The 21286-nt window shown below is 40.0% G+C and overlaps 3 protein-coding genes across 6 annotated transcripts in view; 1 reads left to right on the top strand and 2 right to left on the bottom strand.

Annotated features, from left to right (window-relative positions):
* Rk (G-protein coupled receptor rickets) overlaps positions 1-11721 on the bottom strand; it is a 38434-nt gene extending 26713 nt beyond the window's left edge. For both annotated transcript variants that reach the window (XM_076786810.1, XM_076786811.1), the window contains exon 1: positions 11245-11721. In XM_076786810.1, coding sequence (XP_076642925.1) covers positions 11245-11453 — 209 coding nt within the window. In that variant the 5' untranslated portion in view covers positions 11454-11721. The remainder of the gene's footprint in view (positions 1-11244) is intronic.
* Positions 11722-12868: 1147 nt separating this feature from the next.
* On the bottom strand, positions 12869-17467 carry Top3beta (DNA topoisomerase 3-beta). The gene is made up of 14 exons (XM_076786800.1): positions 17311-17467; positions 17063-17205; positions 16779-16973; positions 16534-16701; positions 16332-16460; positions 16112-16230; positions 15834-16034; positions 15545-15749; positions 15235-15417; positions 14791-15000; positions 14514-14731; positions 14232-14456; positions 13679-13940; positions 12869-13370 (listed from the first exon to the last, which is right to left on the bottom strand). Exons 1-14 carry the CDS (start codon positions 17399-17401, stop codon positions 13164-13166), a joined length of 2556 nt encoding a protein of 851 aa, XP_076642915.1. The 5' UTR covers positions 17402-17467; the 3' UTR covers positions 12869-13163.
* Positions 17463-21286, top strand: Vps2 (vacuolar protein sorting 2). Of its 3 annotated transcripts, XM_076786802.1 has the most exons (8): positions 17680-18404; positions 18667-18869; positions 18939-19114; positions 19193-19327; positions 19420-19682; positions 19763-20403; positions 20532-20724; positions 20843-21286. In XM_076786802.1, exons 2-5 carry the CDS (start codon positions 18702-18704, stop codon positions 19619-19621), a joined length of 681 nt encoding a protein of 226 aa, XP_076642917.1. In that variant the 5' UTR covers positions 17680-18404; positions 18667-18701; the 3' UTR covers positions 19622-19682; positions 19763-20403; positions 20532-20724; positions 20843-21286. The 3 variants fall into 3 exon arrangements, with proteins under 3 accessions (XP_076642918.1, XP_076642916.1, XP_076642917.1); XM_076786803.1 differs by lacking the exons at positions 17680-18404; positions 20532-20724; positions 20843-21286 and adding an exon at positions 17463-17543 and having other exon boundaries at positions 19763-20516; XM_076786801.1 differs by lacking the exons at positions 20532-20724; positions 20843-21286 and having other exon boundaries at positions 17602-18404; positions 19763-20516.

Below are 21286 nucleotides of genomic sequence, written 5' to 3'. Positions count from 1 at the left end.
ACCGAGTCTTTTCTTTTGCGCTCTCGGCCTTCACGATCCAAGAAATTTTCGATTTTGATATCTCGTTGAATTTGTTGCAGTTGCGGGCAGCGGCGGTTAATTTCGGAATCCTGGGCCTGCCCGATTAACCCAAATTAGCCAGAGTACCAGAAATTTTTGTATAATTTATCTTTTCTTAAGTTTCTAATTTAAATTGTTTTTATTTCCTTGACCGCGATTGGAGCCCTTTGACTGAACGGGACTCTGGGGTGCAGCTCATGATCTAGATCCGCCGCTGGTTTTTAAGGGCCCGGTATAGTAGACTTTTTCAGAGTCAGCAGGACGGTAACTGCTGTCAATTTATGGCTGGAGGTATTTTCTAGCGAGCGCTACTCTCGATTTCATCCAGAAAACTCATCGAATGGCATAAAAATGCTTGCATTCCACGGTACGCACATCGTTCATTTTTGGCCTACTTCTATCGCTTACATTATCAAATATCTGCATAATCTCGTCAAGGGATGACCAGCGCGCGCTAGGTTGAACCTTTCTCTTTCGAATGAGCCCTTTCCCATCGAAAAATATTCTCATATAAGGACGACAAGTTGAGCCACGTAAAACCATTTTTCGTCTATTTTTGTCGGTAACGTGGTCACTCTACCTTATCGCGAATCTACGGAGTCTTGGCTCGATAATTTCGATTCGATAAACTACTTCGTTTCTATGTAACATCTTGCCGATTCAGCCGGTCAAACTGTTTAACGAAACACGACGTAACTCACACTCAAGCAAACGCGTTACACGCTTTATCTCGCCGGAGAGGGAGCAATCGGGAGCGAAACTGTTCGCAGAAGTTTTCGAGAGGTTCGATTACACACGTAGGCGAGACGTTAGTCGGCCCCAAGAGGGAGAGGGAGAAGGTTCGCGCGAAGAAACAAGTCTCCGGACGAGAAAAGCTCTCTCTGACTCGACAACTTCTCCGCCAGTGTTTCAAACAGGGTGTATAGTGTCGGCGGAGGGGGAGAATCCACTGAATCGTATCAGGCAAAAGATCGGGAACAATGGAAAAGCTCTAGCCGGGATTTCGGTCGTCGTCGCGACCGAGAAAATCGATATAACTTGTATTTTCGTAGTTTTCACCGCGATCGAGAAGCATGTGCGTCTAGACGAGCGGGCTGCCGCGAAATGCATTTTCGGTGTCGCCTGTACTACTCGCTTTTAGTATAGTACTCGATGCCCGAAAGCACTCGGTCCGTGGGACATCTTCGGGATTTTTTATTTTCACACTCGAGCGACCCGTTGCGCAATATTTAGGCAACGTTTAGCGTACATTTGTGGCGCCCTTCAAAGAAGGGGTGAACAAATATTTAATATTAAATATTTGATACTCTTAATATCTCTATTTATTTATTTATTTTTATTTTATGCAGAATAAAAATATTGATTGTCGGAAGCAGTAGTTAAATAAAAATTCATATCACCCCTCTATAGCCTTTTTAGTTAATTTCTTTTAATTTCTTTATTAAAATCCGCAATCTAAAGAGATGTACATTCAACTCTATTATACGCGAATAAATTGAATTTTCAACCCGTGCTGATTTTCCACTTTTCCGAAAAATCGACCATTGTGCGTCGCTGTCTTCTTTGAAGTTATTTTGTAGCTTATGTTTATTCGATGGTACGGCTGTCGGCGATCGGTCATTCGACTCGGCCACGACAACAAGGTAATAAAGATTCGATATCGACGAGCGCATTGGCAACAGTTAATCGGTGTTGGCTCCGAAACTGGAAACTAACATTGAACATTGTGTTCATGAATAATGCATCGGTCTCTCTCTCTCTCTCTCTCTCTCTCTCTCTTTTTCTCTCTTGGCCTGGTCCGAGTTCGAATAGAGCCGCGCGCTCTAAATGGTTTGCATTAATGATGGAAGCGCACACGGCAACGATTGTATACTGTAATAATTCAGTTTAATAGAGGAGACGCGAGCGGTATAGCACCGCGCGCACTAATTCAATGATTTTTGCCGGTCTCGTGTGCATCGCGCGCGGCCGGAAGCGGCAAGAATTACTTGGACAGTGTGTGGGCACACGGCGCACAATAATTCTTGCCGTTTCGCAATGTATCGTCCGCGAAAAAGCGGCAAGAATCCTCCGACGTTGTACGAGCATACTCGGCCGCAATAATTCTTGCTGCTACGCCATTTATTTTCCGGGCGAAAGCGGCGTGCATCATACGGTGCAGGGGGTGTCAGCTAATAATAGACTGCTGGGGGATGTTAATGCAGATTTGAATATTTATGGGCTGGTCTAGCGAGCCAAAAATCAAGTAAAAATTTCACGTAACACGTTCGCTACATTGTCACGGATATGCGACACCTCGGAGTTCACTTGAAGACAGTAAAATTGATTTTTAACACTCTGCTGTTTGAAGTCATGATGCAAAATATTCAGATGTTCCATTACTTTCGTTTGATAAATTGTTTCAATGTAATTTCGTGTAATCAATTTCGAAGCACTCGTTAGAGTTATTTGATTATCGATAAATTGTCGATTGGCGAACGAAAAGAAGACTATCGTTAGGAGGATCTGATGATCGTTAGCGAGCTAGTGGTGCAACGCGGAGAAAGGTATCCACGTAACGTCAATCGATTATGCGTAACATGAAAGTGTCCGCCCCGAAGCGTTATGAAATTAACCGTGTCCAAGGCAGTACGTGATCCTTCATTGGCAAGTAGTTGACTCGTTACTATGTCGAACCTACCTAGTTCTTCGGCAGTCAGCGCGCAACTGCATGGTATACTATGCTTAGGCGTACTGGAAGAATCATTTTCTTTGAAAGACTTAAGAAATTTCATACCACCTATAATAAAGTTGTAGAACCTTCAAAAACATTATCGGGCTTGTGACAAAATTGTAGGTACTCTCAAACGATGGGAGAGATTCCGAAAAAATTCTGGAACTTTCAGAAAAATTGTAAGCCCTTCAGAAAAATTGCAAGGCCTCTGGGAAAATTGTAGGGCCTTCAGAAAAAATTCTAGGCCTTTCAGGAAAATTATAGGGTCTCTGGAGCAATTGTAGGACCTTCAGAAAATATTTTGGAGCCTCCAGAAAAAATTCTGAGGCTTTCGAAATGATTGTAGAGTCTTAAAAAAAATCGCAGGTCTTCCCAAAAAATGTAAGGTCCCCCAAAAAATTCTGGAGCCTTCGAAATGATTGCAACACTCGCGAGCGGCCCGAGAAACCCGCGAAGAGCGATAATTCTAAGCGCGGCTGTCGCGAGGAAAGTTGGTATTCAATTAGGACGGATCGCCGGACCAAATTGGAGTAATTAACGAGAAAGCTTTACGATCGTTCGACGAAAGGATGAATGAAAGTGTTTCGGCCAGCGCGTCGTCGTCGGAGCGTATGCTGCGGGTTTTCTGGCGTGAATACGGGGGTCGTAACGCGCGCCGGTTTTCTATAAATATTTTGGATGTTGCGGTGGCGTGCAGCAGCGGTGCTTTTAAAGCGACGTGATTTATTTTTCTCCGAGCGAGAGATTAATCGTCGGCCGTACGGTGAGATATTGGTCGTTGAAAGGGCTGATGTACAGCTGTCTTTATGTAATGAATGGGGAGCAAACTGTTGATCACGGAACGATTGCCAGGAACGACCCCTTTCGCGCGCGGCAAATTTCCGCGGAACGAAATCCCGTTTTAGAATTATTAGATCCGATGCCATTCGGTGCCATCTATTTCCGATGTGGCTTGTTTGCCTCGACGTTACGTCGGAATATATTCGCTACTATTTCATGCGAGTATATTGTACACTCCTGGAGGGTCGCCAATGCCTTTCGCAAGAAAATTTGCCCATTTTGTCTCTAACACCGCGTAATCTCTGCGGAATTCCATATTGTCTTTGGCAACATCGATTTATATAGTCGATATGTAAGTCCTACAATTTTTTCTAACGGTGCTCCAATTTTTTCAGAGGCCCTACAATTTTTCTGAAGGTCCCACAATTTTTTTCAGAGACCTACAACCCTTCTGAAGGTCCTACAATTTTTCTGAAAGCCATAGAAATTTTTCTAAATATCTTACAATTTTTCAGTGGCCTTACAATCCTTCTGAAAGCCCTACAATTTTTCCGAAAGTCCTAGAATTTTTTCCGAGTGCCCTACAGTTTTTCTAGAGGCCCCACAATCTTTTTGAAAGCCCTACAATTTTTCTGAAGGTCCTATTGTACAATTCTTTCAGACGCTCTACAATTCTTCTGAAGATCCTACAAGTTTTCTGAAAGCCATACTCCAAATATCTTACAATTTTTCAATGGCCTTACAGTCCTTCTGAAGGCCCTACAATTTTTTCTGAAGGTCCTAGTGTACAATTCTTTCAGAGGCTCTACAATTCTTCTGAAGATCCTACAATTTTTCTGAAAGCCATAGAAATTTCTCCAAATATCTTTCAATTTTTCAGTGGCCTTACAATCCTTCTGAAAGCCCTACAATTTTTCCGCAAGTCCTAGAATTTTTTCCGAGTGCCCTACAGTTTTTCTAGAGGCCCCACAATCTTTTTGGAAGCCCTACAATTTTTTCTGAAGGTCCTATTGTACAATTCTTTCAGAGGCTCTACAATTCTTCTGAAGATCCTACAATTTTTCTGAAAGCCATACTCCAAATATCTTACAATTTTTCAATGACGTTACAGTCCTTCTGAAGGCCCTACAATTTTTCCGCAAGTCCTAGAATTTTTTCCGAGTGTCCTACAATTTTTCTAGAGGCCTCACCATCTTTTTGAAAGCCGCAGGATTTTTTCTGAAGGTCCTACAATTTTTGCAGAGGCTCCCTTTCTGAAACCCGTTAAATCGTGCGTCTGGTCATGACCTACCGGTTCTACTTCCTAGAAATACTAGGGGGAAGTCGGTCACGCGAACCCGACGCACCATCAACTCCGGTGATTAGACGGTTATATTTATTATACTTCTTTTTATTGCCGTCCGCTCCAAGCGTTCTAACATTAAGAATCACGTCGCGCCCCCGAATCGGTGTGCCCCCGGGGCTTCGATCGGGACGACTCTCGTTTTTATCGGTTTATTTTCCCCGGGCCGATTGAAACGGGTCCGTCCGACCGGAAATAAGCTTTCGCTTTCGCGGCACCGGCGAAATTGAATCTGCCCGCAGGAAGGGATCTCGCTTTTGCTTTTTCGCCGCAAGCGGGATTTCGCACGGCTCGTGGAAAATTTCATCGACTCCGTCAAGACTCTCCAGGGTCCATTAAATCTTTCGATTATCCGAAGTTTCTTAATTGCATCGTTGCTCGAGGAAGTTTGTCGTGCTACCAACTTGGAAACTCGAGCGATCAAGCATAGTTTCTGTGCCAGTGACACTCGCGAAATTTCGCAGAAAGAAGAGCAAAGGCCGCGCTGCCGCTCGACGTTCTAAACAGTCGTGTGACCACTGGTCGCCATTGTGGACCAATTCTACAAAATTAAAAATTGTCTTCATCGACGGTTCTGCCCTATCGTCGGAAGTCTCTCAGTTCGAGAAGCACCCGAACGACGGGGAATAGGAATGACTATCGAATCAGCGAGTACCATGACGAATCGTTTCCGAGAATAAAGGAAATAAAATTGCGCCGGATAAAATATCCTAAAGGCAAAAGTTCCTAGTGGCGCGGTAACGTTCGCGATCCGTACAAGTACGATGACGCTGCGACCTACATACCTACGAGACTGATCCTTCTCGGGCCGAAGACAACCGATACTTTATCGGACGTCATTTAGAATCAAGGAACAACGGAATTTATGTAGAAGCGGTCCGTTTCTCGAGGAATTCCTCGACGTTATCGCGTCGCGAGCGTAACGAGGATCGTCTTCGAGCGATTTCCTCGAACCATCGCTTCCTCCCGCGAGCGAGATATTCTCTCGCACGGAAGGATCGCGATCCATTTCCCCACGAGGATCGATGCGCGAGAGGAGCACGTCGAGGAACGCGAGAACGAGGACGATGGGATCCCCCGGTAGCAGGATCTTTGAAAAGCGAGAGCAATTTATCCGCCCGTCGGAGAATCGGCTGATTAATCGACCGCTCCGCTCGGATTAAATTCGCGATCCGCGTTTAGAACGCGCGCGAAACGTATCGCGGGGAATTATCAGCCTTTATTGTTTCACAGCAGTGGCCCCGATCGATCCGGAAACCGCCTGTCGGGCTAAACGGCCGATTTGTTTCGCTGAGTTTATTTATCCACTCGCGGAAGCCAACTACCCAGTAGCTAAATCGCTCGTGGCACCCAATTTAGGCGGACAATGGTTACGCTCGAATAGGAATAATAATTGTTTTCGATCGACTGTCTGCCCCATCGACTCTGTTCAATTTCACTGAAAACAAACAATAGGATATTTCACAATTGGCTCGTTTAGAATCAACGTTACACTATCCTTCCAACGGTAAATTTACTGTTCGTTAAAAATGGATGTACTTGTTGCAATATTTTTATTTTAGCATTTGCTTGAATGAAGAAACCTGTCGGATCACTTTCCGCGAAAGCATTTTTAATAATTGCAGACTAAAGTCATCTGACCAGCAATGGCAGTATCAAGTGTATTAACATCAAGCATTTGTTGGTACCTTACTCAACAAACACTTAATAAGAGATTCCATCGTATAGAAATGTCGAGAAAGGAAAAGAGTCTTCTCGGTTTTCTTCTGAAACCTAGAAAATTATTTAGACCTTTTTTACGTCCTCCAGTCTTCCTGCTTCGGCATTCCTTCATCTCACGGCAGTTCTCTATTTTTATACTTTTAGAAGATCTATGACTCTTTAAATAGAGCTCCGAGAGCCGAGAGAAACGTTTCACAAATATAAATCTTTCAATTGAAAACTCGTAGCTTCGATATTCGCGTATAATGGAGCCGCTGAGCATGATTTAATGTGTACTGCGCTCCGGTGATTTCAATGCGCGGTAATGGCACAAGCGCGGCGCCCGAGGTATTAATGCGAGCTTTATTGCATGTTTGTTACTGGATTCGAGCCTTGAACTGTAAATACTGTTGGAAAAAGCAGTAAACGAGGAGAAGCTTGTTTCTACTGCTATCAATAACTTTTGCGCGAGCGTGGTACTTTTCTAAGCGAATCGTAACTGGAATATTGCTCGAAGAAACTGGGGCACGGTTCTCTTTTTCCAAGAAAACTTTGCTTCTAAATTAATTCAGCAACTGATGAAACTATATTCTGTTCGGATAGTATGCATAAAATATTGGTAAAAATGAGAACAGCGTAGAAATAAGGTAGTTCTTTTTTCGACTGGTCAAAGTTATATATATATATATATATATATATATATATATATATGTATATATATATGTATATATATATGTATATATAGGATGTTCACTTCGTCGAGTAATATTTAATTATAATTTTCTGGTGGTGAGAAGTATCGTATTTTCTAAACTGTTAGTCGACTACGTTGCAGTCTAAGCTGATCTACATGTCTGACAGCGTACAGTCTAATACTACTGCGTCTTGATGCAATACCAGCGCGTATGGCTCATAACGCGCATAGTTATCAGATTTCACGAACGTTCCCTATCTTTTTGCATCTTCTGCCACGTCACGAATGATATGATAAAACGATCAACAATTAAAGTTCCCATTCACAAATTCGAACACGTTTAATTCCAATTCTACGCGGAAGACCCAACTATTTCATTCAACGAGGCTAGTATATTTTCACCTGTTTAAAAATAAGGAGCATTCGTCAGAAACGAATGATAAGTGGGATGGAGCATAAACAATTTTAACGTTCGTGTTTCGCTTTAATCTCCCGACAGCGATATTCAAAGATGCTCTAGCCTTGCAGCGATCATCGCCCCGTAAATCTCCGATTTTGACGGTGCCGGAGACATTTACAACGGTAATGATAAAATAATAATAAAACCGCCTCGAGGATCTAAGTTATCGGAATCTTCCTTTAGCACGATTTACGGGGCTCCTTGGAAAATCGTGGTCCCGCCGACCGGGTCGTACAATTATAGTTTCCTTTACAATTTTAGCCCGAGGTTCGCCGGATCGGGTCGTAACGCCGATTTTATTGTAATTTCAATTTATCGCCGTCGCTCGTGAACTCGGATCTTCTTTTCCTTTTGGAACGCTTTCCTTTTTTTTTTCTTTTCTCGCGATGCCATGTACGATGTTCGAGACGCGATAGAATAAAGGAAAACAAGACCACGGGAATAGCTTGCACGCAGTAGTATGCATCGAGAAAAGTTCGACGAGAGGAGAGCTCTCTGCTGGTTTCCGAGCGCGCGGCTACGAAAACTACGGGCAACTGTCTCGCGCGGAATACTTTCGGAAGGAATCCAGGCCAGAAAAAAGTTGAATCGGTCTCGTGTGTTTCGCGGTCGTTTTTCCCGGCAGCCTCGGGAGACAGCCGGAAGATTCCTTCGGCGACAGCATATGCTCTCTTTGCTCTATGCTTTCTGATAGAAGCTCACGGCGTGGCGTTACGGTTATACCGGGAACGTTGTTTTCTACGTGACACGCAAGTCAAACCGACTGCTCCCCCACGCATCGACAAACTGGTTCAACGGATTGCTTAGAATATAACACCGTATACGAGCCCGGGCTGTCGTGGGAGCAAACGATTTCAAGATATGAATCCGTCTTGCTGGAAATTTCCTAGGATTGCTATCATTTATGGCTTGCGACTGGTGACCGTTAGTCTATTTTGACCGTGGACGATTATCAGTGATCACCAACGATAAAATCTATGATTACTAGTAACAAACAGTCACGCTTTCATTAGTAAGAAAATAGACCTCTCACGTTTGTGATCACCAATGGCCATTCTCGTATTATCGTTGGCGACCACCAGTGGCTGCTCGTGATTCAATTCAATAAACATTTTTTACAACCACTAGCGATAACTCATGTTATCTATAAACAACCAGCCGTGATCACATTGTGATATTTTAGTAGCAACTACTAATCATTTACAACCAATACTGTCTGCTTAACCATGAATGCTCAACAACAACCACTAAGTATCAAACAAGAATGTACTTCAGTGACAATACTTTGTCATCACTAATGACAACTATGACCCATTTGTAACTACTACTACTACTGCTTATATTAAGTATGGAAAATTAATAGTGCCTATCAGCAATAAATTTAAAGTAACTATTGGCAGCTACTTCGTCATATATTACTAGTGCCAACTGGTGACTATTTACAACTGCTAGTAACTACTTATATGGACCAAGATTAATCAACCTATGACTACTACCAATAAAATGAAAGTGACTACTTCTGGCTTCTTTTTAATATAACAATTAGTGACCATTTACAACTACTAGTAACTACTTATATGAACCACGATTAATGAATAATGATCACGAACGATACAAAAGAAAGAGGCCGCTGGTAGCTACTTCGTGAAACGTTATTAGTATCAACTAGTGATCATTTCGAACTACTAGTAACTACTTGTATTAGCCATGATTAATCAACTGTGACTACTAGCAATAAAATGAAAGTGATTACTGCTGGCTTGTTTCTAATATATTACTAGTAACGACTAGTGACCATTTCGAACTACTATTAACTACTTATATTAACCTCGATTAATCAACAGTGACTAGTAGCAATAACATGAAAGTGACTACTGCCAGCTTCTTTGTAGTATGCTACTGATAACAACTAGCGACTGTATTGAACTACTAGTAACTATTTATATTATTCCTGATTAATCAACAGTGACTTACTAGCAGTAATATGAAAGTGACTACTACTGGCTGCTTTGTAGTATGCTACTAGTAACAACTAGTGACTATAATGAGTTGTTACTACTAACTATTCATATTATTCCTGATTAATCAACAGTGACTTACTAGCAGTAATATGAAAGTGACGACTACCGGCTGCTTTGTAGTATGCAACTAGTAACAACTATTGAGCTACTACTAACTATTTATATTATTCCTGGTTAATCAACAGTGACTATTAGCAGTAATAGGAAAGTGAATACTGGTAGCTACTTTGTTACTAGTAACAACCAATGACTCCTCATAACTACTAGTATCTACTAGTTATTGATTGTGGCTAATGAACAACGACCGTCGATAAAAGTGGCCGTCGGTGACCGTATCGTAATTCGTGACTAATAACCACTAGTGACCATTTATATTGACTCCTGGCGACCACGAATGGCCACTCGGTCATTAAAAAGTACTTAACGCTTTGATCGACATACGAATTTATATCGGTGCTATTTCACACTCTAATTGCGGAGTAACTGTTCACGGTTCTTCGCGTCCAGTGGTCTAATTTTGTATTCATATTTCTCCCGCGGCCTGACACAATATTTCGACGAAATATTAATGCAGGACCATAAAGACAAAGTTAAGTCGTCGCCGAGATTCTTATTAGCGAAGAAATTCTGTGACGGCGAGGCACCCGAAGGCCTCGAAGACTTTCAAGCCTTTTAAATACTTCATGATCGTACTTTGAAGGACCTTCATATGACTAAACCGCTTGAAAACTGACTACAGTGACGGTGAGAGAACACGGGCGCGATACAGACAACGTGCGTCATTAACTTTCGATGCATCTCAAATACGATACTTTCTAACCTGCTATTTGGAGCGGTTATTACGTGACCGCTAATTACAGAACCTCTCACGTGCCGATTCGCGAGCAATTAATTATATTAACGGTAACTGGAATTAATATTCCGGTGGACGAATCGTAAATGGATTAAACATACTACGTGATTCAAGGCTCGCATTAATATCGCAATGCGCGACTTGCAATTATTACGTGCAACCTCCCCCGACTTACAACCCATAGTATACGATCATTTACCGTAGATATTATACGGAACTTTACTTCCTATTGTATCCATTCAAAAATCCCGCGCTTCCATCCTCGGATCCTACACCTTCCTCAATGGAGTCATAAATATAGCAATTACACAGCAGAAGGACATTCGAGAGAACAATAATAAAAAAGGAAAAATGAGAGGTCATTCTCGAAATCTAATATCCGCGAACTGTCGCCGAAGATAGATCGACGTCTCTAAAGAAAACTTTCTACGAACACAGGAGAGCAAGAGTTCGTCAAGTGGACAGGACGACCCGACACCTCGTTCTGAATGAGTGTGCACACGTCCATTCAATCAAACAAACGGTCTCCGGGCCGAAGGCCTTACGCGCCGTTTCCATTCATCGTTTGTACAATCGGGGGGGGGGGGGGGCATCTAGATCAAACTGGCAGAGTTACTTACAGTTTGGTAAGATTGACGGCGGAGGTGAGCACGGCGGGATCGAGTTCCAGGATGGACAGGAAGCCAGCTCCTCGACAAATGAATTCCCGCCCGTCTGCGGTGACGTTGCAGAGGTCCGGTCCGTGCGAGGATCCGGACTGCTCCTCGGCGGAGCAAATCCGGCAGAGGAACATCGCGAGGACGACGGCAACGGTGTGCTTGGTGCACATGCCGGCCAGCTTGCTAGGCTCTTTTCCTTCCGCCGGAGTCGCCGCGCCCAGGACACCGATACGTTTCTCTCACTTCACCGCATTATAATCGGTCGGACACGGTCGCGTTCCTCCTCGGCGAACGAGAAGTGTTTCCACACAGCTGTCAACCAGCACCGACAGACAATGAGCTTGCACACGGAAGCTCCTCGCGAATCCTGGCAAACACGCGCGCGCGCACACTATCTCACCCTTCGGCTGGCTTCGAACGACTGAACCGCGCGCCACGGATTACGTTTACCGACTGACAGCCCGGCGGCTACGTGCGCGGCCAAGCTGATTCGCCCTCTCCCTTGCACCCACGCCCCTCCCACCCTTCGGCCGCCAACCACCGTCGCGGGATCGCCGCCCCGAGCCAATCAACTTTCTCCGTCTACCGATATGCCGTCAGTAATAGACTCGCGGCGATCGGCACACACCGCGAGATCGTGTCCTGCCGTATATAGAGATCCGATCGATCCTGCTTTTCTTTTTAACCCGTTTTATCTTGATTGAGCACCGATTTGACGGCGGTCACTCGTTCGACTTACCGGTGAGCTAACCGTTACATATACGCCTAGCAGCGTACACATGTTTTCTATAGACATTTCATAGTTTTAATTACTTTTCTTTTCGTTTCTGTAATTTATTGAAACGAACACGGAGTTTCTATTAATGTTAATTAGTTTCGCTAGCGGGTCATCTTTTTTTCTTTTTTTTGTAAACGTACTATAACGAGATCTGGAACTTTGTGTAGACTGCGAGTTTTATGCATTTATGCGCATTCTTTCCAACTGTACAAAATTATTTAAAAAAAGAAATAATACCGTACAAGTAATGCAGAAAATTTACATTATGCATAAAAATCCGAAGTCTACCTATATGTAGAATACTTTTATCATAGGGAGATTTTATCATGAAGAAATAACATAACACTCCATTCATCTAGTATGATAAAGGGTGATGTCTATTATAGATAAGATAATTCACGGTATATCAAGTTGCTGTATACTTCTAGTTTTAATGGATATTTAAAAATCTCGATTTAATTATATTTAACATTTGATACTTGTAGGAAGATTAACTCAAAGAAGAAGATGCTCATGATTCAATATAATAGTACCTGATTAGTCTTGAATTATACTTGAAAGTACCCAAGTGAATATATTAAATTCTGGTCTCGAATTCTTGAAAGAATAGAATACATTGCCAATAATCACGAATCAAATTCAAATGCTTCAAATTTTGTAAAGGCGGCAGACGTGCCATCTCTTGGACGCCTTCAAAAACACTTGAGATTAGTAATCGGTAATTTTAGGCTTCCAAACATTTTTTTTAATCGAATACATGATTCTCATTTGCACACAATTAAAATCCGGCAAAAAGCACGTGTTAGTGTAAATTATTTTTTTTTTTAAAGTCTCATAATACGATTTTTACAATGTCCACCTTAGCGCCCTAGCGCAATACTGTTCAACGCGACAAGTACATAAAATAAAATATGTTTTGTTGTTTGTTGTTTGTTAAGACCACAAAATCGTAATGGTTTACTGTTCACATAATGCAGCTGGTATTTTAGAAGTCGTTAAGGTAGCGAATATATTCAAGTTTATTTTCGAGATTACGCCTACCGACGAGCGTGTTGGAATATAAGAAAAGAACGTTTATGTCCATTGCTTGGTTTACATATTATTATACAAAGTATGCTGCCAATTGAGCCATCTTATCTTTAGGAGGACGAGGTTTCCCCCGACTGCGACCTTTCGCGTGTCCGCGACTGCGAGTTGTGACTGGTTTCGAAGCGATCGCCCTATGTTTCTCAACAAGAGAGACAAAAGCTGGCGTGCAAAACACGCAGCCACTCATCTCTGTCGCTTCGTTGGGAAGTTTAGTTTTTTCCTGCAATAAAAAAAAATTATACATACGTCCTTAACATTATACATGCCCTAATCTCGCACAATAATTCATGTTTCTTTATTCTATAGAAGTCTCAATAACGCCTAATCCTATTTCAAGTATAAATCAGTTGTTTGATAATTTAGTGTCAAATTGTGTTTACTATCCACTACCACTTTATATAAAGATCCTGAATATTCCGAAGTTTGTTTATGAGGAGCATCCATTACACATTGCCCTCAATAGCAACACATCCTTGAATGTAAGCAGTTCTCAGCTTCTAACGTGGCAGTTGAAATTGATTGCTTTACCTGTTTATATTCCACAGTGACTAACTGAGCGCCACAGTCGCACACATCGGTGTCGACCATTACTTTATGGGCATTTTCGAATAAATGAATAATAACGTCGCAACGGTTGCAGCCCAATTTCCATTTCGGTGCAGCCGAAGGATCGAGCACGAGTATACCCGAATCGCATTCGAGACAACTCGACAAACCGTTCGAGTTCATACCGTGTGGGCAGGTTGGATGTGTGCATGAATTACAACCGCTCATTCCTTTCTTCATATCCCTGGAATTTTACACCATATATTGAACCTGATCAATAATTACTAGAGGTGTGTGAGAACCTGATGGTCGGGACGGGTCGGATTCTCAAAAATTTTGGGATTCTTGAATGTATCAAGATTCCCGATTTATTTGAGAACCCTAATATTTTCGAGAATCCCGAAAATTCTTGGGAATCCCGAAATTTTCGAGAACCCGCTCTGATCCCGAATAAAATTCTCGACACATCCGTCCCGACATTGTCGGGTTCTCGCACACCTTTACTAATTACCTAAATTAATTAGAAAATAATTACCTAAATGGCGGATTGTTATAACAATATGGACAGAAAGTGTAGCTCTTTCCCCGGGCTCCGGTGGACCAGGAGAGCAATTCGAAATCGTCCAAAGGACATTTCAGTTCCTTATAAATTCTAATGTTTCCGTTTTGTGGAAGATTGTACGTCTCGTTGCAATGCACGCAGTGCATTCTCGACGGCTTTGTTTGTATATACTTCATGTAACGTCGACATTTTCCACACCTATATAAACAATGTTTATTTTATTTTTGTTTATCACTGGAACCGCGTCTTTCTTACCTGGAGTGAGCTTTTCCAGATGCAGAGAGCGGTGAAAACGAGACTTCGAATAATTGGTCCATCGCTTCTATATTGTGTACAAAGTACTTGAACTTTTGTCTAAATATTTCTACTGTGTGCTGTAATACAGCATAGTAATCTGCTCGTCCCTGAGCTATCAAATTCAATTGTTCTTCGACCGCTGATCTCATTGTAGGCAACACCAAGTCAGGGTCTATCTGATATGTAAAGGAATCGACATGAAATTATGATTTTTATAAATTGCAGAAATTCGTACCTTTTGATAACCGTGGACCAACACGATTCCTAACGACGTAGGAATCAATTTTCTACCGCCTGTAACGTTCACATAATTTCGCATACATATGTTATTTATATGTACTGGAATTGAAGCGTCGGTTCCTATCCCGTGCTTCTCCATCAAGGAGATCAATTCGGCTTCCGTCAAATAATCGGGCGGTTGTGTGTAACATTCCAGCATCTTTGTCTATTACACAAATATTTTTCATTACAATTATTACTAGAATGCAGATTTTATCTGACAAAAATCAGCTTCGAGATTATTGGTATACTAGTTTCAACTTATTAAAATACTTAAAAGAAGAAAGAAATTTTTATGTAGCTCTTGTTTCTCGAGATCTGTGCAGAAAAATTTTTATTTTGCACAAAGATCCGCAGTCTAATTATTACAAAAGGATCAACATTAATTCCTCGTACTTACCTCTTGTATATTGACTCTTTCACCAGGTATAAACTTGGGCAACGTATCGTTGCTACCAAGTGCCTGCCAGGTGAGAATGCTGGTGTAACCGGGATCCAACAAACTGTGACCAGTTGTGGTAAAAGTTTCCATCCCTATTTCGAATCTTGCTGTGGTGCTTAAATATTTACAATCTGGAGCTAACTAGAGGGTTTGAAATGTTTAATATCTCCGCATTCGAATGTACCAATACGGCCGGAGACACACGGTTGCAACGTTTGTTGTTTCAACGTTCGTGTGACCCCGGCCTATTACAATTAGAAATATTTACGGTAGCAATAAAATGTCGGGTTATGTAATCGTACAGTCTCCACAAATCCCCATCGAGTTCGCTCCTGGAAGCGTGTTTCATCGGAGTGATAGGAGGATGGTCCCCAGCGTTGTGTCCTTTCTTTGGCCTATTGATACCGGTCGCTAAGATTTTACGAACTTGATCCCCCCAGTCTGAAGCATTCTGTTGCTGCTTCAGCGTTCCACTAAATGCAAACATTCTCATATTCACTGACACCGACAAAATATCTAAGAAATAATTGGAATTGAAGTAGCTCTATGTAACTTACACTAAATCAAAATTCTCTGGGTACACAGTTGTCTCCGTTCGAGGGTAACTTATGTAACCTTGTATGTAGAGACGTTCCGCGATTTGCATAGCATGATGCGGGCCCATTCCCAACCCTGAACTCGCTACCCTCATTAATTCTACTGTATTTAACGCAATTGGACGCGATTTTGTTTTCTCCACGCTATCCACGCTTATGACGCTGTAACATATAACTCGGTAAATATTCCACTGCACCGCTAATTTTATAATGAAAATTTCAAACTGTTTTATACCTACATTGCTTGTTCAAACTCCTTAATATGGCTGAGAAATACATTTGCTACTTCTTTGTCAAAGGATCGCACGCGACTCCAACTTAAGACAATATCTTGACCATCAGAAGACTTTACTGTAACCTTGAATGGATTTTATCTCCTTTATACTGAATATTCAAGTTGATTTAGAAGAAATACATTCTGAAGCGAACAATCGTAATGTAATGACAAAGTGATTATACCTGTGGGACCCAGTATGGGTCAGGCTTGAAAGTTTGAATTTCATCATGCCTCTGTACACAAAATCCTAGCGTTGGCGTTTGACAGGGGCCGTAAGAAATGAGCGATACATCTAGATCTCCATATTTTCCCTAAAGAAAGGAAGAAATAGATAAATGTGATCTACGTTCAGAAATACATTAAATTAATATCTTGTAATTGTACCTGAAAAAATTTTGTCTGGAACCTTGTGAAAGCGCAACCAATTCGCAAATCTAAGTCTTGTCTGGCATCAACACTTTTAGCCTCGTTTTCATTTGGCTTTATCAAGTTGCCCATTGCAGCTTTAATATCTTTCTCTGTGATAGCAGAAAATCTTGCTCGCCAAATGTCCTAAAATAATCGAAAAATTTAAAAAAATGTATATTATTATTATTATCAAATTTAATTAATGTTAATAGAAGACTTACATTTGGATTCAATTTTCTACTCGTGCCCTGTTGCACTGCAGAGATAACTTCAAAACAGATATTTTCACCTTCTTTGTCACAATCCAGCCATAATATTAAATAATCACAGTGAGATCCTTCCTTGGCAAGGAAATGAGGAATTTTCAATCTAGGAGCTGCCTCCTTCTTTTCGGTTGGACACGTAAATAACTCTGCCTTAAACAGGTAAAAAAACAGTTCTCTATTAATACATAAATAAGTTAATTTTCTAAATGGTATTTAAATTAAATACATTTTTCTCTTACAGGATCCACTTTGTCCCAGTGATTGTATTTTCCAATAAAATCCAAATTCATAATGTGACCACAGACTGATGTCATTTTGAAGTTCACTGTTTCGGACCTAAATTGACCTATCCATTCGTGTACCGAACATGATCCATTTAAACCTGAAATACATCGAATGTTAAATGTTTAGTATTATTCCTAAACGAATCTTTGAAAGCTACAGTTAAATTGGAAACTTGCTCCGATTATCGTGAAATGTAACCTACCTTTTCTAGTAGTGCATCGCCCATTACTTAAAATGTTGGCGAGCGAAGCTGCCAAAGAAGGTTTTTCAGCGACCATAAAAGCCGTCTTCATTTTTAATATTTTTTTTTACAATCTACTTAATTTTATAACAAAGTTTTAATTTTTACTACGACAGTGTAACCACATAACGCACGGAGTACCGATAGCTTGGACCACGCGTGTAATACGCCGTACATAAGAACGATTGTCTAAAGTAAGTAGTTTATATTTGAAAATGATCTGCTTGCTTTTCCTTCTTTATTCGATTTACTTATAAATTCGATTGCTTTATTAATACCAGAGAATTTCTTCTCTGTCTTCCCTCACAGATTCGGGTGACAGCGATAAAACCATATGTAGGTGAACACAACCTCCTATTTTTTGATATGATGCAAAATGCAAACTTGCCAACCGTACGCAACAAGTTTATAAATTTGTTTAAATACACCGTTTCAGGATATCGTTTAAAACAGCTTAATTTTATCTTTAAATTTTCATTTGTACTGTATTAAAAATGAAAATAGAAATAAAGTAAATATAAGTTTATTTATACTGTATTTATAAACATTCACAGAATGTATCCCCAACAGTTTTTGTGATTTTAAAGTGATCGTCGATAAGTTTTTTTAAAAAAATTCCTAACAAATTAATTCAATAGAAGTTATTAACAATTTGGATTGTCAATACGGGGATTTAATTTTAAATGTCTTGCGGCATCTGTCAAGTTGACGTTGACTGGAGTCAACTGAGTATCTGAATCGCACTCCTAACCATGAACTCATTTGTTCATAATTCGATAACATTATTTCTCGGGTGTGTACACGATTAGATAGTTTATAGGCTTCGTCTCGCCTCGATAAAGTTTAGAAATGTCCAAATCATTCTCGATATATTATTACACGTGAGAGCGTTTTTAATCATCTTAGACTTGTGACTCATCGGTTCGTAACCTCCGAAGATCGTATTGTGTTGGTTAAATTAGTATCGTGATCCAACGAAAGTGAATTCCAACAGACAATAAACTATTTTCAGCAGCTATTCCGAATATTACCTACAAAACATTTCGACAGTTCAGGTTTGTTTTTATTATTGCACATTATACATTACAGCTCTTCAAATATTTGTAAATTGTCATTAAAATATTATCGCTTATCTTAGATTATTTGATTTATTTCTTTAGAGTAAGAAATTGGTTCTTTGCCTTTAATTTTAATATATACATATATGCATACTAATCCAAATAAAAAAATGATTTTACTGCATTTCTTGTAGGAACAGGACTAATACTAGTTGAGCAATATTTTATTTAATGTCTTATATGTTTATTTTATTTGTAGTAAATAGATTTGCTGACAATTCTTCATCCAGAGCCATGGAGTGGTTGTTTGGAAAACGAGTTACTCCCGAGGAGATGCTCAGAAAGAATCAGAGAGCCTTGAATAAGGCGATGAGAGACCTTGATAGAGAAAGAATGAGAATGGAACAGCAAGAGAAGAAAATTATAGCCGATATAAAGAAGCTGGCTAAAGATGGACAAATGGTAACACAGTATAATTTTGTGAAATCCGTTTTCTATATTATTTAACAGTTACAATTGCTTATTTCATAGGATGCTGTAAAAATCATGGCGAAAGATCTCGTGAGAACTAGACGTTATGTGAAGAAGTTCATGTTAATGAAAGCAAATATTCAAGCAGTCTCGTTGAAGATACAGACATTACGCTCGCAGAATACAATGGCACAGGCAATGAAGGGTGTTACTAGAGCAATGCAGAATATGAACAAGTAACAATATTATTTTCAACATTTGACCAACATTTAAAAAGGAGTTGTATCTTATGACATAATTATTGTTATCCGCAGGCAACTAAATCTTCCTCAAATTCAGAAAATATTGCATGAGTTTGAGAAGCAGTCAGAAATAATGGATATGAAAGAAGAAATTATGAATGACGCAATAGATGATGCAATGGAGGATGAGGGAGACGAAGAAGAAAGGTAAAGTAGACTTGGTTGGAATAATTGTCTCGCTGAAATTGGAAACCTTGATATTATTGGTAATTTTTAACTGGTTCGCTTTGTCTGTTTAGCGATGCCATTGTATCACAAGTTCTCGACGAACTGGGTCTACAAGTAACAGACCAGTTGTCTGGTTTACCACAGGCATCGGGTTCGCTAAATGTAACAGGCACAAAGCAACCAGTTGCGGCAGCTACTGGAAACGATGATGCCGGGAACCTTGATGCAGATGCTGATTTGCAGGCTCGACTGGAAAACCTACGACGCGAATAAGTTGCAAGCACAGTTTGATCATTGAATATTGTATAAACATGTAAAAATGAAGTTTAATCTTGTAAGTACATTTCATTTTATATACTCTACAGTTTTCGTTAGTTCATCAGATCGTATAAACGCGTAATCTGTAATATGTAGGAACAACGTTATCTCTACAGCTGCTTGAAGCGATTCATTTGGAGCTGATACACACGGAATGGCACCTATTATTTTGCCTACAGTATTTGTTAAGGAAATGTTAAGTTTATCAAAGAAAGAAAAAAGATGAAATAATTTTATGCTAATGTAGAGAGCATCAGTGTATGTTAGTGTTCCTGTGCTCCATTTTTTAGCACAAGGAATTTTGTAAAAAAAAGTCTTATACGGAACTGCTTATTGAATATACATACTGTAATAAATACTTACCGTATTTTGATAATTACGTGTACATAATTTTTCGTGAAAACTTTATGGTTTATGTATTATATACATACACTTTTCTTTTTTTAGCGCTTACAGTACAACATCATTTCTTAAAGCATCTAAGAATTTATCTAATAACTTTTATAAGAGTGAGCAACAAAGTTTATATGTGTGTTTGTACACAAAGTATAGACAAGCGAACGCAGTATATATAATAAGCTTTTGCATTGTTTTTACCGAAACATTTTTCAGTGCCTCACCCAAGACTTGCTTCCAAAATTAACGAAAGTTACGATAACAAGCATATTAAATTGCAGAAAATATTATGAATAAACGAAGTTACACGTGAACTGCACTGAAATAATATAGTGTGATAGGTAATCCTACATAACGTATGATAAAACGAATATAAGCATCTCGATTATTATAATTGAAGACATTGGAAAATGTTTTAAAATTAAATGGTTTAATAAATGAAACATAAAAGCACACTTATTTGTTTCAGTCTATTTCTCAATACCTTGATCATTTCAGTTCTGGGATTTACCCTTAACCTGTAAAACATGAAGAAAAAGGATAAACGATCTATTAAAAATAAAATATAGTGTACTGTTCGATAAGACGAAAATTATAGTTTGTTGATTAGGAAGTTTCATCGGTTGGGGGAAACAAGAAGCAACATGTTCGCAAGTTACAGGGTACAGTAGTCAATAATTCCGATAGAAATATGAAATATTATCTCTATTAACCGAAATGTACATATACATAATAATGCGCAGTAGATAATCATTCTAATATTCTGACCGTGAAATACAGGTATAAAATAGAAGTCTGGTCTGGTTTCGAACATGGCCTAAGTAGACGTTGAAAATGAACATGAACGAGTTCAATTAATCGATCGAAGTGCACTGAATTGATAATTCGGTATCATTCTGGAAAGTTTCAATAAACGTATCTATGCAGTATCACTGGACCGCGAATATATTAGAGAGAGAAAGGGGGAAGAAAACAACGAAAGAAAAAGGACATAAATTGTTCTCTCGGTAATACGATGATATTACTAAAGCGGAGGAACGAGGAAAATGCCAAACACACGCGAACCATTTCAATGTCCTTACGAATTGTTTCGAACAATTTGGTAAACCAGAGTGCAGTCAAACTAGTCGCATAAGAAATGGCTTACGACAAATTCAAATGTAATTTCCACCGGTCAAATTGAAATTAAAAAATAAATCCCAACCGTTAAATTCAAATTCAAAT

Source organism: Halictus rubicundus, chromosome 4 (assembly GCF_050948215.1).
Source record: "Halictus rubicundus isolate RS-2024b chromosome 4, iyHalRubi1_principal, whole genome shotgun sequence".
Classification (NCBI taxonomy): Eukaryota; Metazoa; Arthropoda; class Insecta; order Hymenoptera; family Halictidae; genus Halictus; species Halictus rubicundus.
The sequence above is the reverse complement of the archived record's forward strand: the minus strand, read 5'-3'. Positions and strand labels throughout refer to the sequence as shown.

What these genes read in the sequence shown, in the direction of transcription:
- Vps2 (XM_076786802.1), top strand. Translation starts at nt 18,702, where the DNA reads ATGGAGTGGTTGTTTGGAAAACGAGTTACTCCCGAGGAGATGCTCAGA. An exon ending in TGGCTAAAGATGGACAAATG is followed by an intron (nt 18,870 to 18,938) that starts GTAACACAGTAT and finishes CTTATTTCATAG; the next exon opens with GATGCTGTAAAAATCATGGC. An exon ending in GAGGGAGACGAAGAAGAAAG is followed by an intron (nt 19,328 to 19,419) that starts GTAAAGTAGACT and finishes TTGTCTGTTTAG; the next exon opens with CGATGCCATTGTATCACAAG.
- Top3beta (XM_076786800.1), bottom strand. Translation starts at nt 17,401, where the DNA reads ATGAAGACGGCTTTTATGGTCGCTGAAAAACCTTCTTTGGCAGCTTCG. An exon ending in GCGATGCACTACTAGAAAAG is followed by an intron (nt 17,206 to 17,310) that starts GTAGGTTACATT and finishes GATGTATTTCAG; the next exon opens with GTTTAAATGGATCATGTTCG. An exon ending in TATAACAATCCGCCATTTAG is followed by an intron (nt 13,941 to 14,231) that starts GTAATTATTTTC and finishes GTAAAATTCCAG; the next exon opens with GGATATGAAGAAAGGAATGA.